This window comes from Simochromis diagramma, unplaced genomic scaffold, assembly GCF_900408965.1.
Source record: "Simochromis diagramma unplaced genomic scaffold, fSimDia1.1 OVJJ01000603.1, whole genome shotgun sequence".
NCBI lineage: Eukaryota > Metazoa > Chordata > Actinopteri > Cichliformes > Cichlidae > Simochromis > Simochromis diagramma.
In genome coordinates, this window is record NW_024387414.1 from 26,195,576 (window position 1) to 26,215,678 (window position 20,103).

The following is a 20,103-nucleotide window of genomic DNA, read 5'->3' on the forward strand; positions in this document are numbered from 1 at the left end:
TACTGGTTGAATTGTGTCAGTGTCAGTGCTGGGAGCCACCTGACAGCATCTGTAAGCCTTTATTAACCTTTGTTTATTACCAGATGCTAAAGCAGTGAGGCTTATTTTCCTCTCAGATAACATCTGTGCAAAAATCCATGTGAAACCTGCTCCACCCTGCATTGTTTTGTTTTTTAGAGGAAGGCGCTCATGTCTGACACCACTGGAGCAAATCATAACGACAGCCAAGTGCTCTGACACCAGTTAACCCTCTCTCAGGCATGTGTTGATGAATGAAGAAAAACTGATTGCATTAAAAGTCATGTTCCTCTCTGCGCCTCAGTGCAGCTCAAATTCTTGAGCTGTTTATCTTAACAGCTTTAGGAAATAGGGAACCGAGGCATGTCTCAGCACCCTCATCTTTTGCTGAAGTTTTTGTGTTACGGACAAGGCATCTTATAAAACTGCGTGTACAGTTTTATGTGAGCCAAGAAGGTACAAACAATTGAGCAAGGTATGGCTTTTAGTGTAGTTTTTCCTCAACAGCAGTAAGTGTGAAAAAACTGACAGAGTGAACGGGATGTATGCAGGTAAACTCCAGATTCAGATGAGCTGATTGGTGGAGCCGTGGGGAAACTGTCTGAAAATAATATTGATACGAAGGAGCTGGAGCCGGCAACTTTTTTTTTCTTTGCTAAGGTCTTTAATCATGAAAAGTGCATGACACACTGGCAGACCGAAAAGACCATTCAGTGAAAATACATGCTTAAGAGAGAGACCTGCTGCTGCCTCCTTCCTTTGGGTCCTTATGTCCAGATAAACTACATCTATAGATGTAGTTTATCTGGACATCACTTGCCTCCGCTATATGACGCCCAGACAATCAGACAAAGACAAAGTTGGAGTTATTCTGTATCTTTGCACAGCTGTCTCTTCTTCTCTCACCCTCTCCCCCTCCCTCTCCTGTTGCTACTTCAATCATGAAACTGATCAATGATAAGCTGATTGGCTTTTCTGTCGCAAGTCCCGTCTCCCTTGTTTGTTTATCGCCCACTTTGCGCAAGACAGAGGAAAACAGCGGGTGTCCGCTGTACAACAGCAGCACGTTTAAGCTTGATAAGCTGTTGTTATTGTGAATTTATTTAATATTACTTTCTAGTATCAGGTGATGTTTGCTGGAGCCACAGCACCACACTTTTCATTCAAAGGCTTTATGGCTTTTCCTATAATATCTGGTGGGCCGGTCTCTAGTCAAAATGCCCGGGCTGATTTTTTGTCCCAGTCCAGCCCTGGTACACAGTGTAAGCTTTGTGCAAATGCCCGTGTTTGCATAAAAGAAAGAGAGAGAGTTTGATTTGCATCAAAATCCAATATTAGTGGAACAGTGACAATAAATGATAAAATATAGAATAGTAAGTATAATATACTAATATGATTCTAAATGCAGCCTAGTAGAATTTCATCTTAAATGAACATGCCCTTAAAGTCTGCAACACATGGTGGAGTTTACTCAGTTATTGTAAAGACGTCATATTTAATTATCATGATGACTAGCAGTGGCAATCATCCAAAGCTTATCTCAGCGTCTCAGTGCATTTCAATTCTTGTCCAAATTTGGTCATAATAATACCTATTTTTTTTATTTCATTTTTAAATATATTTTTGTTTAAATAGAGAAATTTTATGTCACTTGGTTTTATTTTATTTTACTCTATTTATTATTTTATTTCAGTTTGCCTCCTCCATATTTCATATGATTGGTCTCTTGTAGGAGAAAGGGCGGGTTTATTAGTGCCATTGGTTGAGGCTTGGGATACTACCATTCTATTCGTTCAACCAGACGTCACTCATATACTGTTCGGTTCCCCTTTCCTGTGTTACCGCCCTTACCCTGAGTGAGGAGTCAAGCACAGAAGACATCGCGTTGGGAAGACTGGTGCTATTTGGACATTCCCTAGCTAGGTCCCATCAGGTAAGGAAATCGGCGACTGTTTGAGGTTGGAAATCACTCATCATGAACAACCGTATAGCCTTGCCTGCTGTCATTTGTAGTATGTTCACTGTGGCTGCTAAACGGCTAGCAACTTGAGTGAACTGCAAAGGTTAGCGCGTTAGCTTCTACATTTCATCGGACTGTTTCCCATGGTAGTGTCCGTCCGATACGTGCAGCTAAGTTAGCAGAGCAAGTGCCCCATGAACCGCTTGTTCTGGCTTGAACTGAAGTGTGGCGGATTTTGCTAGGCGGTGATAATTACAATCATTATGGCTGCTGTCAGCGTGGTAATCATAAACATGTCAAGAACGGGTTAGCTAACGCCGTTCCGTAGCCCGCTGTGTCTCCAGAAGATGAGACCAGCTAAGTTTTCACCAAAAGTAGCATATTTGATATTTATTATGTTAGTAGTGCTGTGTGGTATGTGGTCTAACTGCAGATTAACCCGGGTCTTCTCTCTTCTGTATGTATGAGCATTGCTAATGCTATGCAGATTGTAGGTCCAATATAAAGTGAGCTGCCCATCCCTGCTAGCCAGACAAATAATTAGAAACGCGGTATGAATAGTGCCCGTGTTTCTCTATTTGACCGAGGCAAGAGTTGTTTTTTTTGTTTTTTAAAGGACATACCTTTAGTGGGATGGCTCACACCATTGTTAGAGGTTAAGGGAGGACTTTGTACTTCTTGTCATCAAAGTGCAAAGTCATTTTACCTGTATCGCAAGTATTCTGACACATTCTTTGCTCAAGATTTAGCGTGAGGGTTTATTGGTGTGTTCACAATGGTAGTTTCACCAAGCAGGACTCAGTGGTGAATGAAGGGTGTGGCCCAAGACGTCAGCTTGGGTACTTGTGGTTTTTTCCCTTTAAGCCCCAGGGCAGGAGGCCTCCTTCCTGGATCTGAGAGTCATGCTTTGTAACCAAATAATAATGTTGTGGTGGTTGTTGAATTGACTTTTCTTTTTTTTCTTGAACTGCCACCACTGCAGTATTGCAGATAAACTGGCTTCTCAGATAGGTTTTGTTTACCCCGCATACCTTTCACTGAAGGGTGAAACCTGGCTCTGAGCCACGGTAGTGAATGGTGGCTTTAGTTTTTACAAAGAAGTGATGAGTTTTCTTGAGCCTGTATTCATACTCTAGCCCCCGTGAGCTGAAGGCTAGGCCACTTCTTGAATCTGTTCTCATTATATAATAATGTGGTGTGTCTGGAGTGTGTGGGCAGGTCAGAGGGAATACACAAATCATGTATGGTTGTTAGAGTACCACCCCACTTCCTGTCTCACCCTTGTCAGCTTTGTAAAGGAGCTGTTAGGAAACATTGTGTGAGTGGAAAGTTTTGTTTTGTTTTTATGACTTAGCTTTTTAGCTATTAAATAAAAATGAAACTATTACCCTGGCAGTATCATATTTCAAACACTTTTCTCCTTTTCCTGACTCCTATATCAATGGCTGTTTTTACTTTAATATGCATAGTAATGAACATATTTCAGTATCAGCGTGATCAAGCCTCTGTTGCTCTCTCTGTCTTTTTCCATGTGTTTTCTATCATTTCAAACACTTTCAGGCACACACACACAAAGTGAGTAACAGCAGGGTGGAGAGAGGAACAGCAGAGCGTAAAACTGGAGGAGAGTAGGTGGAAGTACAGAGTTGTTTCCCATGAGTAGCATAGCTGGGTCATTCTAACTATAGTCTTTTTGTGCTGCAGTTGGGGTGGTGTTCTGTAATAATGCAATACCAGTCAGTGCTTCCTGTTCATCTTTAGGCTGCAAATTACTATTTGTGCAGCTTCTGCCTGCTGAGATCAAACCCATTGTGGCAAGAATTACGCTTGACTGAGATGAACTTAATATGTTTTCTTGTAGCTCCCATCAGGTTATAGCATTTACTCTAGGCATATCTGGGGTGGTGTCTAATAACATATCACAGCAGGTACGCAATTAGATATCAGACGCTGTCACTTTTGGAAAGAGGATAGTGCCCCACATTTGGCCTGAAACTGAGATAATGCTAAAGGTAGAACCAGATATTTTACATTGTACTCTCTCCATTTGTCTTACTTAATATCCTGAAGAATGGGGTCACTATTCTTGCTGTAAAATTGGAGCACAGGGTAGTTCCCATGAAACTTTGGTTGAAGTGATACAGATTCTCAAGAATAAAACTTTAGTTTAACTTTGCAGATGTCTGCTGCAGGGGGGGAGACCTCCAGGTGAATTTACATTGTTATATTTATATGGGTCTGTGTGTAGCCTGAGTGGACAGGCGAGTGTAGCATGCAGGCAGGTTTGCAGTGTTGTTGGCCTTGAGCCATCTGTTGTTCTCTTGAAGGATTAGCAGACGAGGAGGTGAAGGAGAAAGGAATCAGTCAGATTGGACTAATGGATCCTTCCAGTGTCTCCAGCTCGGCCTGAGCTAACCTATTGTTATCATTATCTCTGTCTCCGTGCTCCATTTCTTTTCTGTCTGTCTTTTTTCTGATGTGTTCAATAATCTGTCAGTGAAGTGGAAAGTGAGAGAAAGCTGGATAAATAGTGTTAGGATTCCAGAACAAGTAAAAGGAAAGACATCTGCAAAGCCATAAAATCAGGTTATACTCCCAGCCACAGAAATGCCTGTTTCCCCCACACTCGGTGTTGATCATAAAAAATGCGCAATAACCCTCCTCCTCCAGAATGAGCTAAAGCTTGTGATGATGTCACAAGAAACGTATCCTAGTGCCATTCCATGATCGCAGGCCAGGCGACTGTTGTGGTATTTGAAGCATGCAGTGTGATTTTCATATGATTTGGATGCATGGGATTTTTTTTTCTGTCCTGTGACACAAAATCTAAAAGGTAAAACTACTGCTGCAGTCTAGCGCGCTGACTGTGTTCAACAACAGTGCTGTTTTCCTCTCATGCAGTTTCTTGGATTTTCTTCCGTAGGTGTTTAATTTGTAAAAATGAAATTTATAAACTTGCATGACGACTTCACCACCTTACTGTTAGCAGTGATAGGATTGATTAGCATAGGATTGAACAAGATAACAGTGTAGTGTAGATGATTACATTTGTAAGCTTAGATTTTCCAGTCATCATTGAAGACATTTGAGCTTCATCTGCTGGAACTCGCACTTGTGAATGCCCGTGCAATGACTATTGCAGTCATTTCAGAAATAAATGTGTGTAGCTGTAGCACAGTAATGGAGGAGATGGGGGGGGAAAATTAGATGAGGACAGAGCCTGGATTGTTGAGACAATGAACTGAATGGTGTGAGAGACACCGGCCTTGTTGGACTTCTCGGGAATTCCCTTGATTGGAGAAATTAGCCAGACAGCAACTGGGAGCACATTGCATTGACTAAATCTTCATCAATAGTGTGACGAGGAGATGAAAGATTTTAAAATATTTCAATGAAGATTCTTTAATTTTCTCAAACAAAACAAAATCTGTTGTGTTAAACAAATGAAATGAATATTTCTGGTGGGCTTGACTTTTGGCTAAATTGCTCTAAAACAAAAGACGTGGCAGTGTCTGTAAATGATTTGGCTCCAAGTGTTAGTTTGATCCTTAAAACATACAAAAGCAGCAACATTTGAATCACAATGTTTATTACAAATTTTTTTTGTGGCAACTAAATCATTTCTTTGAATGTGCACGCACTTGCTCAGTTACACAAGGGAAAACAGAGGTTGGAAAACATCCTGTGTTACCTTTGAAATTGTTACTTTGAAGAAGGGGGACCCGGTCTGAGACCACTCACAGTCAGCTGTCCCCAGGGTGACTTCGGTGCATCAAGATGGCAATAATAATAGCAATAAGATGGAGACAGTCTGTTGTCATTCTGCAATTAAATGCCAGCTAGCTGGTAATTAAAATTTACATTTGGTCCTTACATCCAGAGTCCAGCCAGAACTTCGAAAGCAGAAATTCCGAAATTCCTCCACAAGTAGTGACATTGTTACTGCAGAGTGGCAATTTAATAGTAAAATCACAAAGGAACTCAGCAGCCTCATGTTTGTTTAAGAAAAGAATCAGAGTGCAAACAGCTAGCAACCAGAGAGTCGAGTCTTCGATTGCAAAGAGACGCATCAGAGACGAGTCGTGTCACTGGCACAGATTGACTCAGATTGGTTGCATGAGCAATTATTTGCAAACCTTCACCAGCCTGATAGTGATTACAGTCTGAGTCAGACTGCGATTGTCTGGAGGCAGGTTGCCTCCCACTGGGCAACATGTACAGTTGAGTGTGTTGCGCATTCAACATCAGGGTGACTGTTGGTCAGTACAACTGCAAAAAATTTTCTGGTTACCAGGAGTTTGCTGTAATATTTTTGGAAAGTGACAGTCATAAATTCTTATTACAAAATTGAGAATCCGGTCAGAATCTAATAATGGATGTGGCACTAATCTATAGGTAACAACTGCAATGAGGTTCCTTGGTTTATTTGCTTGTACACTACTGGAGCAGCCACGAACGAATGTCTGTTCTAAATATACACTTACATGCACAGTTGTTTTTCTTGCAAAAGAGGGGCACAACTGTTTTTCTTTTCATTGTGACAAAAATCAGTTGTTTTGAAAGAATACAAGTTTAAGTGTGTTTCCAAAAGTGTACACCAATTATTTGGAGAAGTAGCATCTGTGGAGTCCTGCAGGGAGTTTGGAAAATCACGAGGTCGCTCTGTGTTCGGACTGTGGCGTGGGAGAGGATACTGCCTCTTGATTTTATTTGAAAGGACACACACTCAGTCACTAACTCCTTCGCTTATCTGAGCTTTATTTAAACTTAACTGCAATGTTATGCTCAGCCTTTCAGTCCCAAAAGACAAAGAGACACATGCATTTCCTCATTTTTATTTAGAAAAAGCTTCCTTTATTTCTTCTTCTGTCTTGATAGTGTTTTATAAACTTTCTCAAAATTTCCATTTGCAAAGAGCTGTAGTTGATCCTTATGGGATTGGTCAGATGTTTTGTCCAAGCCTGAGAAAGTTCTTTGTTCCAGCTCTGTGTGTGTTGGGTGTGTGTTCACCCATCATTACATCATCCCAAGGCCTTATTATCCAGCCCAGCTGTGATCAAGTGTTGGTTCACAGCAATAAGATAAACAATCTTTATCTCAGTTAACGACATGCAATTAAAATTGTCTTTTGTGTCAGTCAGCGTAATAAAATGAAATGTATGCACCATCCAGCGCTCATCACTAATTTATTTGTGTGTGTGTGTGTGTGTGTGTGCTTGTTTTCAGGTAGTGTCTTCCTGGTTTGGAGCAGTAATCCTGAGAAGAGCAGTGTGGCTGCGGTCTGGTGTTCGGTGTTGCTTAGCAAGCTATAGCTGGTACCATGGCGTTGTCCTACAAGAAGGATCTGGATAAATACAAGGATCTCGATGAAGATGAAATCCTCAACAAACTGTCGGCAGAGGAGCTCAAACAGCTGGAGACGGCCCTCGAGGAGATGGACCCTGAGGTCAGGGCTCGATGCAGGTTGGAGGAGCTCCAGGGCTCCTCAGTGGGAGGAAGTTCATTTAGAGAAAGGATTTATTGAAAGGGATTTATTGGCTTATCTCAAAATAAAAATAAAAAAAACACTATGCACACACAAGTGGGTCATTAGATTTGTTAAATGACTAATCGTTTTTCCAACTTTACGTCTCTTGTTGTGGTTGTAGTGCCAAATGGCGCAAAAGTAGACCTGGTTGTGACAGGTTAATGGTTGGGAAATTTCCCCCCTGGAATGCCTTTAACCTCACTAATTCACATGTAATGGTGGTTTTTTTTCTCGTGTGCCCTGACAGTCACCTCCCACTCCAGGCTCTATGGTTTGGAAAATAATTTAAAGCTGCAGCGGCTCAGGCTGCCAAGTCTTTGTGAGAAGAGCTGTACAGCGTAATGAAATCCCCTCCAAGCCCCTGGACGTTTTCTTTAATTTCCATTCAGTGAGGCAAATCGGCCTACATGGCGACCACACGGGGCCCACAGGAAACTGTCAGCAGCAATGGGAAAATAATCATTTCTGGGTCTCATGTCGGTAAAGAGATGAAATCTCATTTGGTGTGGATGCAAAACGAAGCACAGAATTTTGTTTTGTTGCTGTGTGTATAGATTAACACACAGCCTTGTTTGCTCTCTGCCAAGTTTTTTTTTTTTTTTTTTTTTTTTTTTTTTTTTTAATTCACCCACAACAAAATATTCACAAGCTGCATTTTTGGATTAATCAAGTTCAACTGGTTTTAAAGTATTCTTTTACTTCCTTTTTGAGCAGCTTGTATTTCATGTTTTAATTTCTCATGTGACTGTCAAACTCCTGCTTCTGGCAACTAACACAGAGGCCGGAAGATGCAGAGCATACACTAGCAGAAATGTTTTTTGTTCTTTTTTCTAACAAATGGTGCCAAATATTGTTTAGCTTGGATTGTGCAACTTTTTCAATGTGTGGAAAAGGCTTTTAAAGCCTGCTTAAATGGATTTGATGAAAGTCCGGTCAAGGAGTTGTACTGCGGCTTCATTACGGTGCATAAGTGCACTGAGGTCTTAAGCTCTAATGTGGCTCCATGTCTTGTTCCCAGAATGCTCTTCTCCCAGCGGGTTTACGTCAAAAAGACCAGACGTCTAAGACAGCTAGTGGACCGTTCGACAGAGAACGTCTGCTCAAATACCTGGAGAAGGAAGCCATGGAGTATAAGGACAGAGACGATATAGTGCCTTTCACTGGAGAGAAAAAAGGTGGGTTGTTTTTTTTTTTTTTTTTGCTTTTTTCTCGACAGCGCGACCAACTAATCACCAGTAACACCGGCAACAAGGTGCTATTACATGTTAGTGCTGTATTACTCAGGGGATGGAGTTTCAGGGTGCACCTGCAGACCTAGCAGTAATTACTCTTCACCTGTGTTTGCAGATATTATTAAGACATGCTTGCACTTACATATAAGCATGTCTGCTCAGCATAGAGCAGTGTTGGGAGGGTGTGCTAATACTAAAGAAGGGAGGAAGGATTTTACATTTTGAAACTATGTTTTAATTGATGCTTTTAATAGATATGTTTATTTATATGCAAGCCTGAAAACATATTTTTGAACCATGTTGGCCTGAAGTATACTACATAGAGTATAGTATATAGTATATAGTATACTCTATATAGTATGTACTGTGCTTGAACTCACAGCATAGTAGTATGATTGTCTGCCAAACCGTATGGGTTTAATGTCAGACTGATATATCCTAATCTTTCCATGTGAAACTTGTTCTGATGGGTTTTGTGACATACTTGTGACACTCTTATCCACCTCTTAGAGGAAACAAAAGGTGAAATTCTTTATGTGGCAAAAAGCCAGAAATGCAGACGAATGAGTAGAGTAGAAACCTCAGTGGGAAAAGTAGGAAAGTTTTTATGAGATGAAGCAGTTCCTTTTGTCGGGATCTCCACAGATATGAATCTGAAAGCTACTCCCTCACCAGAGGGGAAACATGGACTGATGTCTTCCACTGACCTTACCATGGCCTCTTAGGAAATTAGCGTGTGCGTGTGTGTGTGTGTTTGCAGTGACAACATGGAAAACTCACATCACTGTGGTTTTGTGGAATGCAGCTGATTCTCTTTTCATTGTTAGACTCACCCCCTGCTGATAACTAATGTGGTCATGAGTGTTTATGTCTCTAGTTTCAAACTTCACATAATTTCTGAGAAAAACACCCAGTGTGAGTCCATGGTAACCATTTTTAACCCTCTCGCAGCTGAATTTGTTGTAGTTGTTTTTGTCGCTTCTCCATTATCCATCTTTTCTGTTGTTTATTCCTCTAAGACATCTGTAGATAACGAGCAGATGATGTATGATCGATGAAGCTACTTTTAGCTGCTCCCTTATTACAGTTTTTCTCAAATGCTAAAACACATTTCACAAACGTTTCCACTATGTTCCCCAATGTCTAAACACAACATCCTTTTCTAAAGATACATAAACACAACCACACCTTCCCACTGCAAAACTCAAACTTTCACACCAAAAGAGCAGCTCAAAGCTTTCAAAAATGTAAACACTATACACATCATTACACACTACAGCAAAACAATTGAAAACACAATGCTCAATTTGTGAGAAGGTTCTGTTTCATAACTGCCAATGCATATTTTTAGAAACTATACAGTAACGGATCGTCGTAGATCTCTGCAGAGGATTAGGCATTTAGATTTGTGAGTTTCATATGAAGAGTATAAATCTATAGAAAATCCTGCATGTACGTACACTACTGTAACACAACTCAATGCAAAAACAGAATCTATTGCACACAACAGTACTCCTGAAAACATGATCAGGGTGTGAAGGTTTTTTTTATCTACGTTATTCACACCACACACACACCACAATCACTGTGCGGCATCATGTTGCTGAGCTGCATGTGGCCACATCACCTCATCCACATCGCAGGCTATATTGTCTCTTGCCAGGCACCGCGGGAAAAACGCCCTGGGATGGCAAATCCATCCTTGGAAGGCCTCTGCTGGGATGTCAACACAGGCCAGCTCCATTGCCCTTAGGAGGTTCTCTCTTGTGTATGGTTGTCTGTCATAAACCTTCCATCTCCACGATGAGAAGAACTCCTCTATAGGGTTCAGGAAAGGGGAGTAGGGTGGCAGACACGTTCAAAAAGTGGTCACTGTTGGTGGTGAACCACTCTCTGATTTGGTTTGTTCTGTGGAAGCGGACATTGTCCCAAATGATCACATAAATGTGATGTGCGGGCCCAGGATGGTGTTGTTGGCGGTCCAGGAGGATGTCTTTTAGCTCCTCTAGAAAGGTGAGGAGGCGTTGGGTGTTGTAAGACCCAAGGACAGCATGCCGGTGGACAAGCCCCTCCGAACCCATGGCCGCACAAAGGTATACCCCCCCCGTTGGCCAGGGACCTCAGTGATGGCTCTTTGGCCAATGATGTTACGGCCTCTTTGCCTTTGTTTCTGCAGGTTGAAGCCAGCCTCATCCAGGAAGAGGTACTCATGAGGTCTGGCCATCGTGTCCAACTGTATTATCCTCTGTGAAAATGTGAAAGTGCACAGGTGTTCAGAACAACAGTCAATCAGGTAGCACAGAATTGTCCAGAAGTAATGTAGGCCACTGAGCAACACAGTATGTCCACTAACTGTACTGTGAACATGGATGTATACTTACTTGCACATACTCGGAACGTAGAGTGCGTCTTTTGGTGCCGGAGAACTTGGTCTATTGTGGCCAAGCTGACATCGTCAATGCTCTCAAAGTTGATATTATCGGCAATGACTTTGTCTCTGATCTCCCGGAGTCTGATGAGGTTGTTCCCACGAACCATATCCACAATGAGGGTTTCTTGTGCCGCTGTAAATATGGCAACCTTCCCACCTCTATGTGGCATTCTTTCAACTCTACAGAAAGAAACATGTGTTGTCAATTGACATGTGTTACAATACAGTCACAACTGATTTGAAACAAATAGACTACTTTCACAGGTTTGTAAAACTGTATTGTGACAAAGAAAGCAATAGAGTTCAATACCTGTTGTGTTGTCTGAATGCCCTGATAATGGTGGCCACGGTGAACCTACTCAGGTGTGGACGGACTCTTAGTCCTGCTTCAGCCATTGTCATGCCATGGACAATGACATGGTCAATGACTGTTGCTCGCATCTCGTCCGTAATGATGGCGCGAGGTTGTCTTGCTCTCCCCCCTGGACCTTCTCCTCTCCCATGTTGGCCTCCTCCTCTTCCTTGTTGGCCTGCTCCTCTTCTTCCAGGGCCAGCTCTTCTCCCTCCTCTGCATCGAATTCCTCTTCCCCTGACTCTGCCTTCATCCGTTGTGTTTGTTTGGAATCTTCAGCATACTGAAGCAACTTGCAACTTGCTTTTATACATGTGGTCACAGCATTAGCAACAGGTGTCTTCAATTTTGAGTCGTTGTGTGTAATGAATGACGCCAGGTCATTGTGTTCAAATATTGCTGACTGTGGCAAGCATGTTGCATCACATGAGCTTTCATTTGAGAATATGAGCAGAGTTCTTTTGCAGCTTGTGTTTTAGCAAGGAAAGATGTGTTTAGATTTATGACAACGGAGGATTGTGTTCTGTGAATTGTGTCTTCATGTGACATGTGTTTTATGATATTGGTAAATGATGGCTAGATTTAGTAAATGTGTTTAGACAACTGGTCATTTGGTTTAGAGGGTTGGCTTTTGTGTTTTAGCATTTGAGAAAAACTGTAACAGTGTAGAGCTCCGCACGTTTGATTTGGCAGATTTTTACACCGGATGCCCTTCCTGACGCAACTCCAAAGTTATTTGTGTCGTCTCCTGGGAGTGAAGCATGGACTATTCAGTTGTTAGGCGAAAGTGTAAAGCGCTACACTGTGGAGCAGCGAAGATGTGTGATCGATAGAAGCCTGATAAGCATTTTGTTTGCTTAGGTTACAGTGGAGGGTGTTACTGTTGCACCAAGGAAAATACAAACACACAGCAGATGTGTTCCACATGCTTACAGTGCTCAGTTTTTCTCATGAATTGCTTTCAGAGTTGAAGCATATGGCTTTAAGCGTCCATGTAACAAAGCTATACTGATGTGATACTGCAAGTCAACTAAGCCTATTGCTACAAATTCACTGCTCATGATAATAGTTCAGTTAGTTTAATTATTCTGGTTGAATACACACTAGTACAATGTGTAACCTGGGTTAGCCTTACGCACCCAAATAACACGAGCGAATTGAATAGCTGAAAACAGATGGACAGACGTCCAAAGATTTCCTATATTTATTAGTAGGTATACATGTTTTGTACTGTTTTTGCTCATGTTCTGTAATTACCTCTCCGTGTTGGTTACTGTTACCTGGTTATGTGGTGAGCAAAGCCACATGTAGATCAGAATCATTTGGAAGAGATAACAAAAGCCTGCGGTTTGCTGTAAATGCCAGCGATGGTGGAAAAACGGGTTTGCAGCTTCAGTTGACCTAACCTTACCTGCTGTATCTGTGATGTTAACTTTGAGTTAGTAAATAAAGTTTTCATTTGTAAACGGTGATAGTGATAAACTGCTCATTTGTAGATGTTGAGATTTTTTTAACAATGCAAAAACAGATTAGTGCACGAAGACGGTGCCTGCTGCTTTAAGTTACAATTGAAACCTGATTGGAGAAACATGCCTCCCTTTGACACCTACCGGTATTAGATAAGTTACTAATAGAATGTAGTATTTCATGGGAGAAGCTTTTTGAATGAGAATCGATTTGAGCCAAAGATTTCTTCTTCCTTCTTTGTTTTTTTGAGGCACGTATACATTACTATCGTCATCTTTTATGTACAGTCCATGTGAATGCCTTTTGAGTTTTTAAATCCAGTTTTAAATCCGTCGTTCTATGGCCCTGGCTTTTCCTTGTTTCTGGCGAGTTGAATTTCGCTCTAGAGGGACTGGCACAGGATGCTGCCTGATGACTGTATTTAATGTTTGTTGGCTTTCAGGAAGTGCCAGTGCACCCCACTAGGGACCGGTTTGAGCAATTTGAGCAGCTTGACTGATTTAGGAGGGGGAGGGGGGAAATGAAGGGCTGTTCCCGGGGTGTTTTTGTTTAAGAAGACGGGCAAATGGAGAGGCAACAAATGGCACCCACTGGATGGTCTCTCTGCCCAGTGCAAGTGTTTGGTTGCCCCAGCAGTGCAGTTTAGATTAGACTCAAGTCATTGTTCCATGACTTCCTTTGTGCTTTCCGTTTCTTCCCTCTGATGGGTTACCATGGCAATACTGTAACTGTCAGACACTCAATGCCGGTCCAAGTTGAGCGAGTCTTGTGCACACTTAACCTCTTGTAAGAAATGTAACCAGTTTAAAAAGTAATTCGCAATTTAAAATCCTTTAGTGACAGTCAGTGTCAGTGTAACTAGTTGCTCTTAAACGAAGCTTAATATGCTGCAAGGAATTGTGTAGAAATGGCCTAAAATGAGACTGTGATACATCATCCATGGTCCCAAAACTTGATGTTAAAGTAAAAAGTAAGTAGGTCTAAGGGGGTTTATTAACAGTTATGTGTTTGTTTTGTTTTTAAATAGAAAAGTATCTGTTTTTACTCGACTCCTTTGACATTTGACTGAAGTGTTCTCTTTGTTTGCCCACAGGTAAAGCGTTTGTTCCTAAGCAAAAGCCAATAGAAACACGTAAGGAGGAGGTCACGACCCTTGATCCAGAATTGGAGGAAGCGCTCTCCAGTGCCACGGATACGGAGCTGTGTGATCTCGCAGGTAAGAATGAGAAAATACTTCAGAGAGTCTTTGTGGAAAGGCTTCAAAAACACAAGTGTTTAAGTGGGTGTGATTGAAGACAAGGCTGTATTGTAGTGGTGGGAACTTTCTCTGGGCCCAGTCTGTGCTGGGACAATAAAACACAAGCTCTTTTCACTCCTTTACTGTGTGTCTTGATGGGGGGGAATAAAAAGGGCATTGAGCAAAATCACACCAGTGGCCTGCTATGCCATTTAGAATTGGTTACTTTTGTCCACACTGGAGAACATACATGCATACATGTATCCATGTACTGTATGTTCTGGTCTGTGGTCTTCGCCTCAGTCACTGAAAATACCGTCTGCTTTCGTTCGCAGCGATCCTGGGTGTTCACACACTGGTTACCAGTAGTCAGACATATGATGGAACAGGAAGTAAAGAGGGTTACAACAGTGAGTATTAAAAGTAATTTATCCCAGTTAACTCAACTATTCGGAAGAGAAAAATCTGCTGACCTACACTTGCGTTTGTGTCTTAGATGTGGTAAAAGGGGAGAAGATGAACCCAGTGTTCGATGAGCCTCCCAATCCCACTAACGTAGAAGACACTCTGCAGAGGGTGAAAAGCAATGACAGCACCTTAACAGAGGTCAACCTCAACAACATTAAGGTATGTAGAAACGTGCGTGTATGTATATGCTGGTCAGTCCCCGGACCAATGGCAGTGTCTTTGTCTGCTTTTCCAGAACATTCCGATTCCCACGCTGAAGGACTTCGCCAAATCCATGGAGAAGAACACGCACGTCAAGAAGTTCAGCCTGGCAGCCACGCGGAGTAACGACCCAGTCGCTGTGGTGAGTGGTTGATATGCTTCTCGTGGCTTTTGCAGACACCTGAGAACTCCACACTCACATCTTTGCCTTCTTCCTCCCAGGCGTTCAGCGACATGCTGCGGGAAAACAAAACATTGCGAAGTTTGAATTTGGAGTCCAACTTCATCACCGGGGCAGGAGTGCAGGCTTTGGTTGATGCATTGCGAGACAATGACATGCTCACAGAGATCAAAATAGACAACCAGGTACAGTAACAATTAGCTCAGAAGTTCCAGTAATGGAAAAGGAGGAAGGGGAAATTTCACACCTGTAATTTTGGTTTAGCTGAACAAGCTGTTGTATTATTTTCTCTAATGAACTGTATCTATTTGTGCGTACTGTAGAGACAACAGCTGGGTACTACCGTAGAAATGGAGATTGCTAAAATGTTGGAAGAGAACAAGAGCATAGTGAAATTTGGCTACCACTTCACCCAGCAAGGGCCCCGATCCAGAGCTGCCGCAGCTATCACCAAGAACAACGACCTGGGTATGAACGCAGCACGCACAGACTCGACACTCTGAGATTTGTTTAAACTCGCAAAAGTCAGGCGAGCCGTTTCCGCTCCCCCCCCCTCCCCCGCCTTCCTCTAGTCATCTGTTTTATGGGAGTGTGATGACATAGTTGAAACATCTGTTCAATATCTCACTCCGCAGTGACGACCTCTGCTCTCTCTTTTAGCTCCTCCTCCAGACAGAGTCGTGGTAGCACAGGTGTGATGCATGGGTGTGGCTCCCACGTGTGTCAGTGCATCAGTGATAACGGAGATTAGTTTCACAGTATTTGAATGGAGCGTTCACCATATTAACCGTGTGAACATTGACACTGCGTGATATGCAGCTTTGAGAGTGACGACATCTCACTTCTTGTTTTCTGCACATGCTGACACACACTGTATAAATAGGTGTACATTTTAACCACACAGCTCATGATGACTCACTCAGCGTCTTCATGATGAACTAACAAGCCTGCGTAGGGTTAAGATTGTGTAGCATGTTTACAGTTGGTTTTATTCGTGTGTTCTTGAAGTCTTTCACCTCTCGTTTTATTGTGCTTTTCCTCTCCAGTTCGCAGGAGGCGAGTGGAAGGGGATGTGTAGGGACGCCACGACACCCGTCTCCCAGCCAATCCTGTTTTTCATCTCATTGTGTGGAATAATTTCAGCCAATGCCCTGGTCTTTCTCATCTCACTGTGTGGAAACTTTAGTCTTGTGCCAAACTGCGGGGCAAGGCATGCTAAACCTGAACATACATCTGAGAAGAAGGGAAATAACTGGAATTGCCCTCTCCCGTACACATGTTCATACTTATATGTTTATTATTATGTTGTTATTGAAGCTGTAAATCTTAGTTTTTAGTCATTCATTTCAGCTGCTCCCCCTTTTTTTTTGAGCCTTTACATTCTTTCCCCACTTTTTACTTGCTTTGTTTCCCGTTTTTACAATTCTACAATTATGTGAGCTACCAACATTACCAAGTACCAACAACAACATCAATAACAGCTCTATAAAGACAGTAACTAACGGTAACCTTTGTGTCCTGATAGCTTGCTATTGAGGCTGAAGCGTCTTGTGGAATTCCTGTATTGATTAAGCACTCATCAGAGCGATACAGAGAGCTCTGAAGTTTAGTGATGACTTTAGCTTCAGGAAGTGATGTCATTCAAGGCTTGCCTAATCTGCTAGAGACACAGTGGTTATTGCTTGGAGATAAATACCAGACTGCTGACCTGAATGCCTGACTATACAGCTGAATGTTAGCATTGTGAAAACAAGGGCTGTTGTGCAGTGTTGTGCAGTGTTGTGCAGCGCGCTTGGCAACAGTTTACATGAGCAGGTGTTGTTTATTAGAGCTGCCTTGTAAAGCCAGAAGTACTGCCGAGTTGGAGTGGCTAACAAGGCGTGCAAAAAGTGCACCAGGTCTCTTAGCCAGTGCTGGTACTGTACTGTCAGCCCAACTCAGACTGTATATCAAAGATGGATATAGCCACTGCAACATTACCTATTGTTTTATGCAGTCTCATATTTTTTAAAACCTGAAAACTGGCTAGTCACAAGGAGGGTCCACCTTAAGTTGTATCCTTATTTTATATTCATTTTTGATGCAAATTTACTAAATTAAAAATTGTGTTTTATTAAATAGGATGTTAACATAGCCATTGAGGCCACAAACTTCAGCTCCCGTAGGCAGTAGGGTCATTTTCCTCATAGGCTTCTATATAATCAGATGTTTTTGAAAACAGAGGGGTCGCCCCCTGCTGGTCATTAAAAAGGATTCACGTTTAGGGTTCTTTCTTCACTGTGTCCATCTACATGTACAGTCTATGGTTTGATTTGAAACACCCTGCAGTAGCTGTTGGCTCACCCCTCGTGTAAAATGTATACTTTATCAGTGCGATATTGCTTTACTGTTTTATTCTATGATCTTGTTTTGATACGGTTCAGTTTCTGTTGCTAGTTTTTGTGATCACTTTATTTTCTTGACAGGAAGTTCTAACTGTTTTGATATTTTGGAGTAAGCAAAGCTGCGGTTGTGCTGTAAATGGACCGTGATATTATTGCCAGTCATGGCTATTAAGGCCTTGACCTGCTCCTACAGATGTCTGCTTAACATACTTGGTTTCACTGATGCTTAACCATGCCAAAGACTAACACATGCAGTGCTTAAAGTATCGATAGTAGACATAATGGTTACTGGCTCAGGCTTGGCTTTGTGACAGAGAGATTTACATCATGCCGTACAACGGTTTTACTTTTTTTTTTTTTTTTAATGTGTGATGTTCACAGCGGCATCTTCTTCGAGCAGTCCAATGAGGTGCGAGGAAGGTTTAGCAAAAGGTTTGCACAAAACTTTCTACTTTGACTTCTCAGGTTGCGACTGCTCGTGAAATGTTTCTTTGAACTACATCTCACTTTTAACTTTCCACTCAAACTTCCACGCTCTCAGCAGTAAGATGTCACTTATGAAATATTAGATGACACCACGCTGTGCGCGCATCAAGTAGACTTTCTTTAGCTCGAGATGGGTATAACAGGACTAATTCAGGAGTTACTTGAAACTTGTATATACTGTTTATGTGTAATAGGAACAATATCCTGGCATGAAGTCATCACCTGTGAACATGATGTTTCTGTTGACCAAAAATGTTTTCATCAGCCTCACATTCCTCACAAGAGCTGTACTGTTTTTATATCCATGCACTTTTTCCACGAGCATATCTGCTTCTTTTTTCCATTACTGTTTTTTTTCTTTCTTCCTGGTGGACACTCTGCTAAAGGAGAAAACTGCTTCCTTGCTTGAGCTTGTTAATAATACTCTGATTCATAAAAGCTATATTAATTATAAAAAAATGCCATCTCAAATTCAAAGTGTGCACGTACACATAATGTTATGTGTGCACCACGTGAACCTACAAAAGTCACTGCTGAGATTTTTTTTTTTTGTACCTTAAATCAAAACCCAGGTGTTAATGCAAGGATTCTGTATTATAAGAAAACCACAAGACTGGTAAAACGCACTGCTGAATATAAAACAACTTCAATAATAAATGTTTTTACATAATTTGTCTGTTCTGGGGTTTTTTGTTGTTGTTTTTTCCTCAGCATAAATTACAAAACATTTGCACAACATTTCAGGAAAGCTGGAATATTAGATGCCTTGTATTTTCTGTCTGCATTTGGTCAGACTTCCAGCCATCTTGTTTATACTGTGCTTCCACAGGCTCGCTCAATCTTACAAAAATCACCTAAATTAGAGTAATGGTTAGCATTTGTTTTAAGCTATTTAATTAAACCCAAAGGGGAGAGAAGTAAAGTAAAACAAAAATGAGAGGCTCACATGGGGAAGGTACACGGTGACATGGAGATAAAGAGAGAAAGAAGCAAACTGAGGTCCAGTGATGGTGGAAGATACAGTACCACACAAAAAAAAATAAATATATTATTAATGTCTCATTAGTGTCCTCATTAATATGTGCTTTTTTTACACCATCTAGTGGTAACAGAAGCACGACAGCCTAATTAGTATTCCGCTGCAATGACCGGGAGAAAAGTGCAAGTTTTATGTCAAATTTTATTTTATAAAAAATTTGAAGAAAAAAAAGAGCTTGGACAGAAAGAATTTCACAACATTTAGATGATTTAAATTGGACTTTATTTTATCTGACAGATTTCAGAGTCCGTTTCTCTGTCAAGCGCTGAAGATTTGTTAAAAAAAAAAAAAGAGGTAACTCAAAGGTGGAGGTTAACTAACCTTGTGTCGAACAACCAACTTGGAGATAGAGATTATATTTCACCTTAGTCATCAGAATTTGATCAGGTATGCAATCCTGTGATATTAAATTTCTCTTAGTAAAAGGACTAGTCAATTTCAGTCTCATTACCCTTTATGTCTAAATCTTTATGACATGTAGTAAAAATGCACTAATCACTTTCTTGAAAAAATAAAGTATTATCAGATGCTGAAGATTTAGCAGAATTAATGAATACAAAATCAGTGCTCTGGTGTTAGGAGGTTAATATCTCTCATTTATTTTGTTTACCATCTCTTCTATAGCAAAACTACCTCATCTTTACTTTACTTTCTGTCAATAGTCAGTATCTACAGTATTTCCTTTATATTATTGTTCCAAATGTGTATAAATGTTCAGAGTTTTGTCATTACAGATCTATATTTTGGGACTTTAAAATATCAAATTGGGACTGCATCATAAAAGGAAAACATTGGATAATATGTAAATTATAGCTTATTAATGTGTACAGTCCCCATTAAGTAATCTTTCAAATAAAATGAATATTATAAAAGAAATTTACCTTGTTGCACTATGAATGAAAAAATATAGTGTAAACTGTGGAAGAGAGTCAGATATGAATGATAACTACGTAGTGGTGTATAGTGAGTAAGGAAGGAAGGAACCGCCTGAAAGAGCAGCTTCAGCAGAAGGACAGCGAATTGCTGATCCTGAAACAGGAGAAGAACAGTCTGTCTGCTGAGCTTGCACAGCTTCAGAAACACGAGAAACCACAATTTGTGTGCACTCTGCCTAAGAGTA

At 41.2% G+C, this 20,103-nt stretch overlaps 1 protein-coding gene across 1 annotated transcript; it reads left to right on the forward strand.

The window, feature by feature from the left end:
* Nucleotides 1-1,822: 1,822 nt before the first annotated feature.
* Nucleotides 1,823-18,614, forward strand: tmod2 (tropomodulin 2). Its single transcript, XM_040011088.1, has 10 exons — nt 1,823-1,951; nt 7,205-7,424; nt 8,524-8,680; nt 14,081-14,203; nt 14,560-14,634; nt 14,721-14,851; nt 14,928-15,035; nt 15,116-15,259; nt 15,398-15,542; nt 16,121-18,614. Exons 2-10 carry the CDS (start codon nt 7,299-7,301, stop codon nt 16,150-16,152), a joined length of 1,041 nt encoding a protein of 346 aa, XP_039867022.1. The 5' UTR covers nt 1,823-1,951; nt 7,205-7,298; the 3' UTR covers nt 16,153-18,614.
* The last annotated feature ends 1,489 nt before the right edge of the window (nt 18,615-20,103 follow it).

What these genes read in the sequence shown, in the direction of transcription:
- tmod2 (XM_040011088.1), top strand. Translation starts at nt 7,299, where the DNA reads ATGGCGTTGTCCTACAAGAAGGATCTGGATAAATACAAGGATCTCGAT. An exon ending in AAGTAAAGAGGGTTACAACA is followed by an intron (nt 14,635 to 14,720) that starts GTGAGTATTAAA and finishes TTTGTGTCTTAG; the next exon opens with ATGTGGTAAAAGGGGAGAAG. An exon ending in TCAACCTCAACAACATTAAG is followed by an intron (nt 14,852 to 14,927) that starts GTATGTAGAAAC and finishes CTGCTTTTCCAG; the next exon opens with AACATTCCGATTCCCACGCT.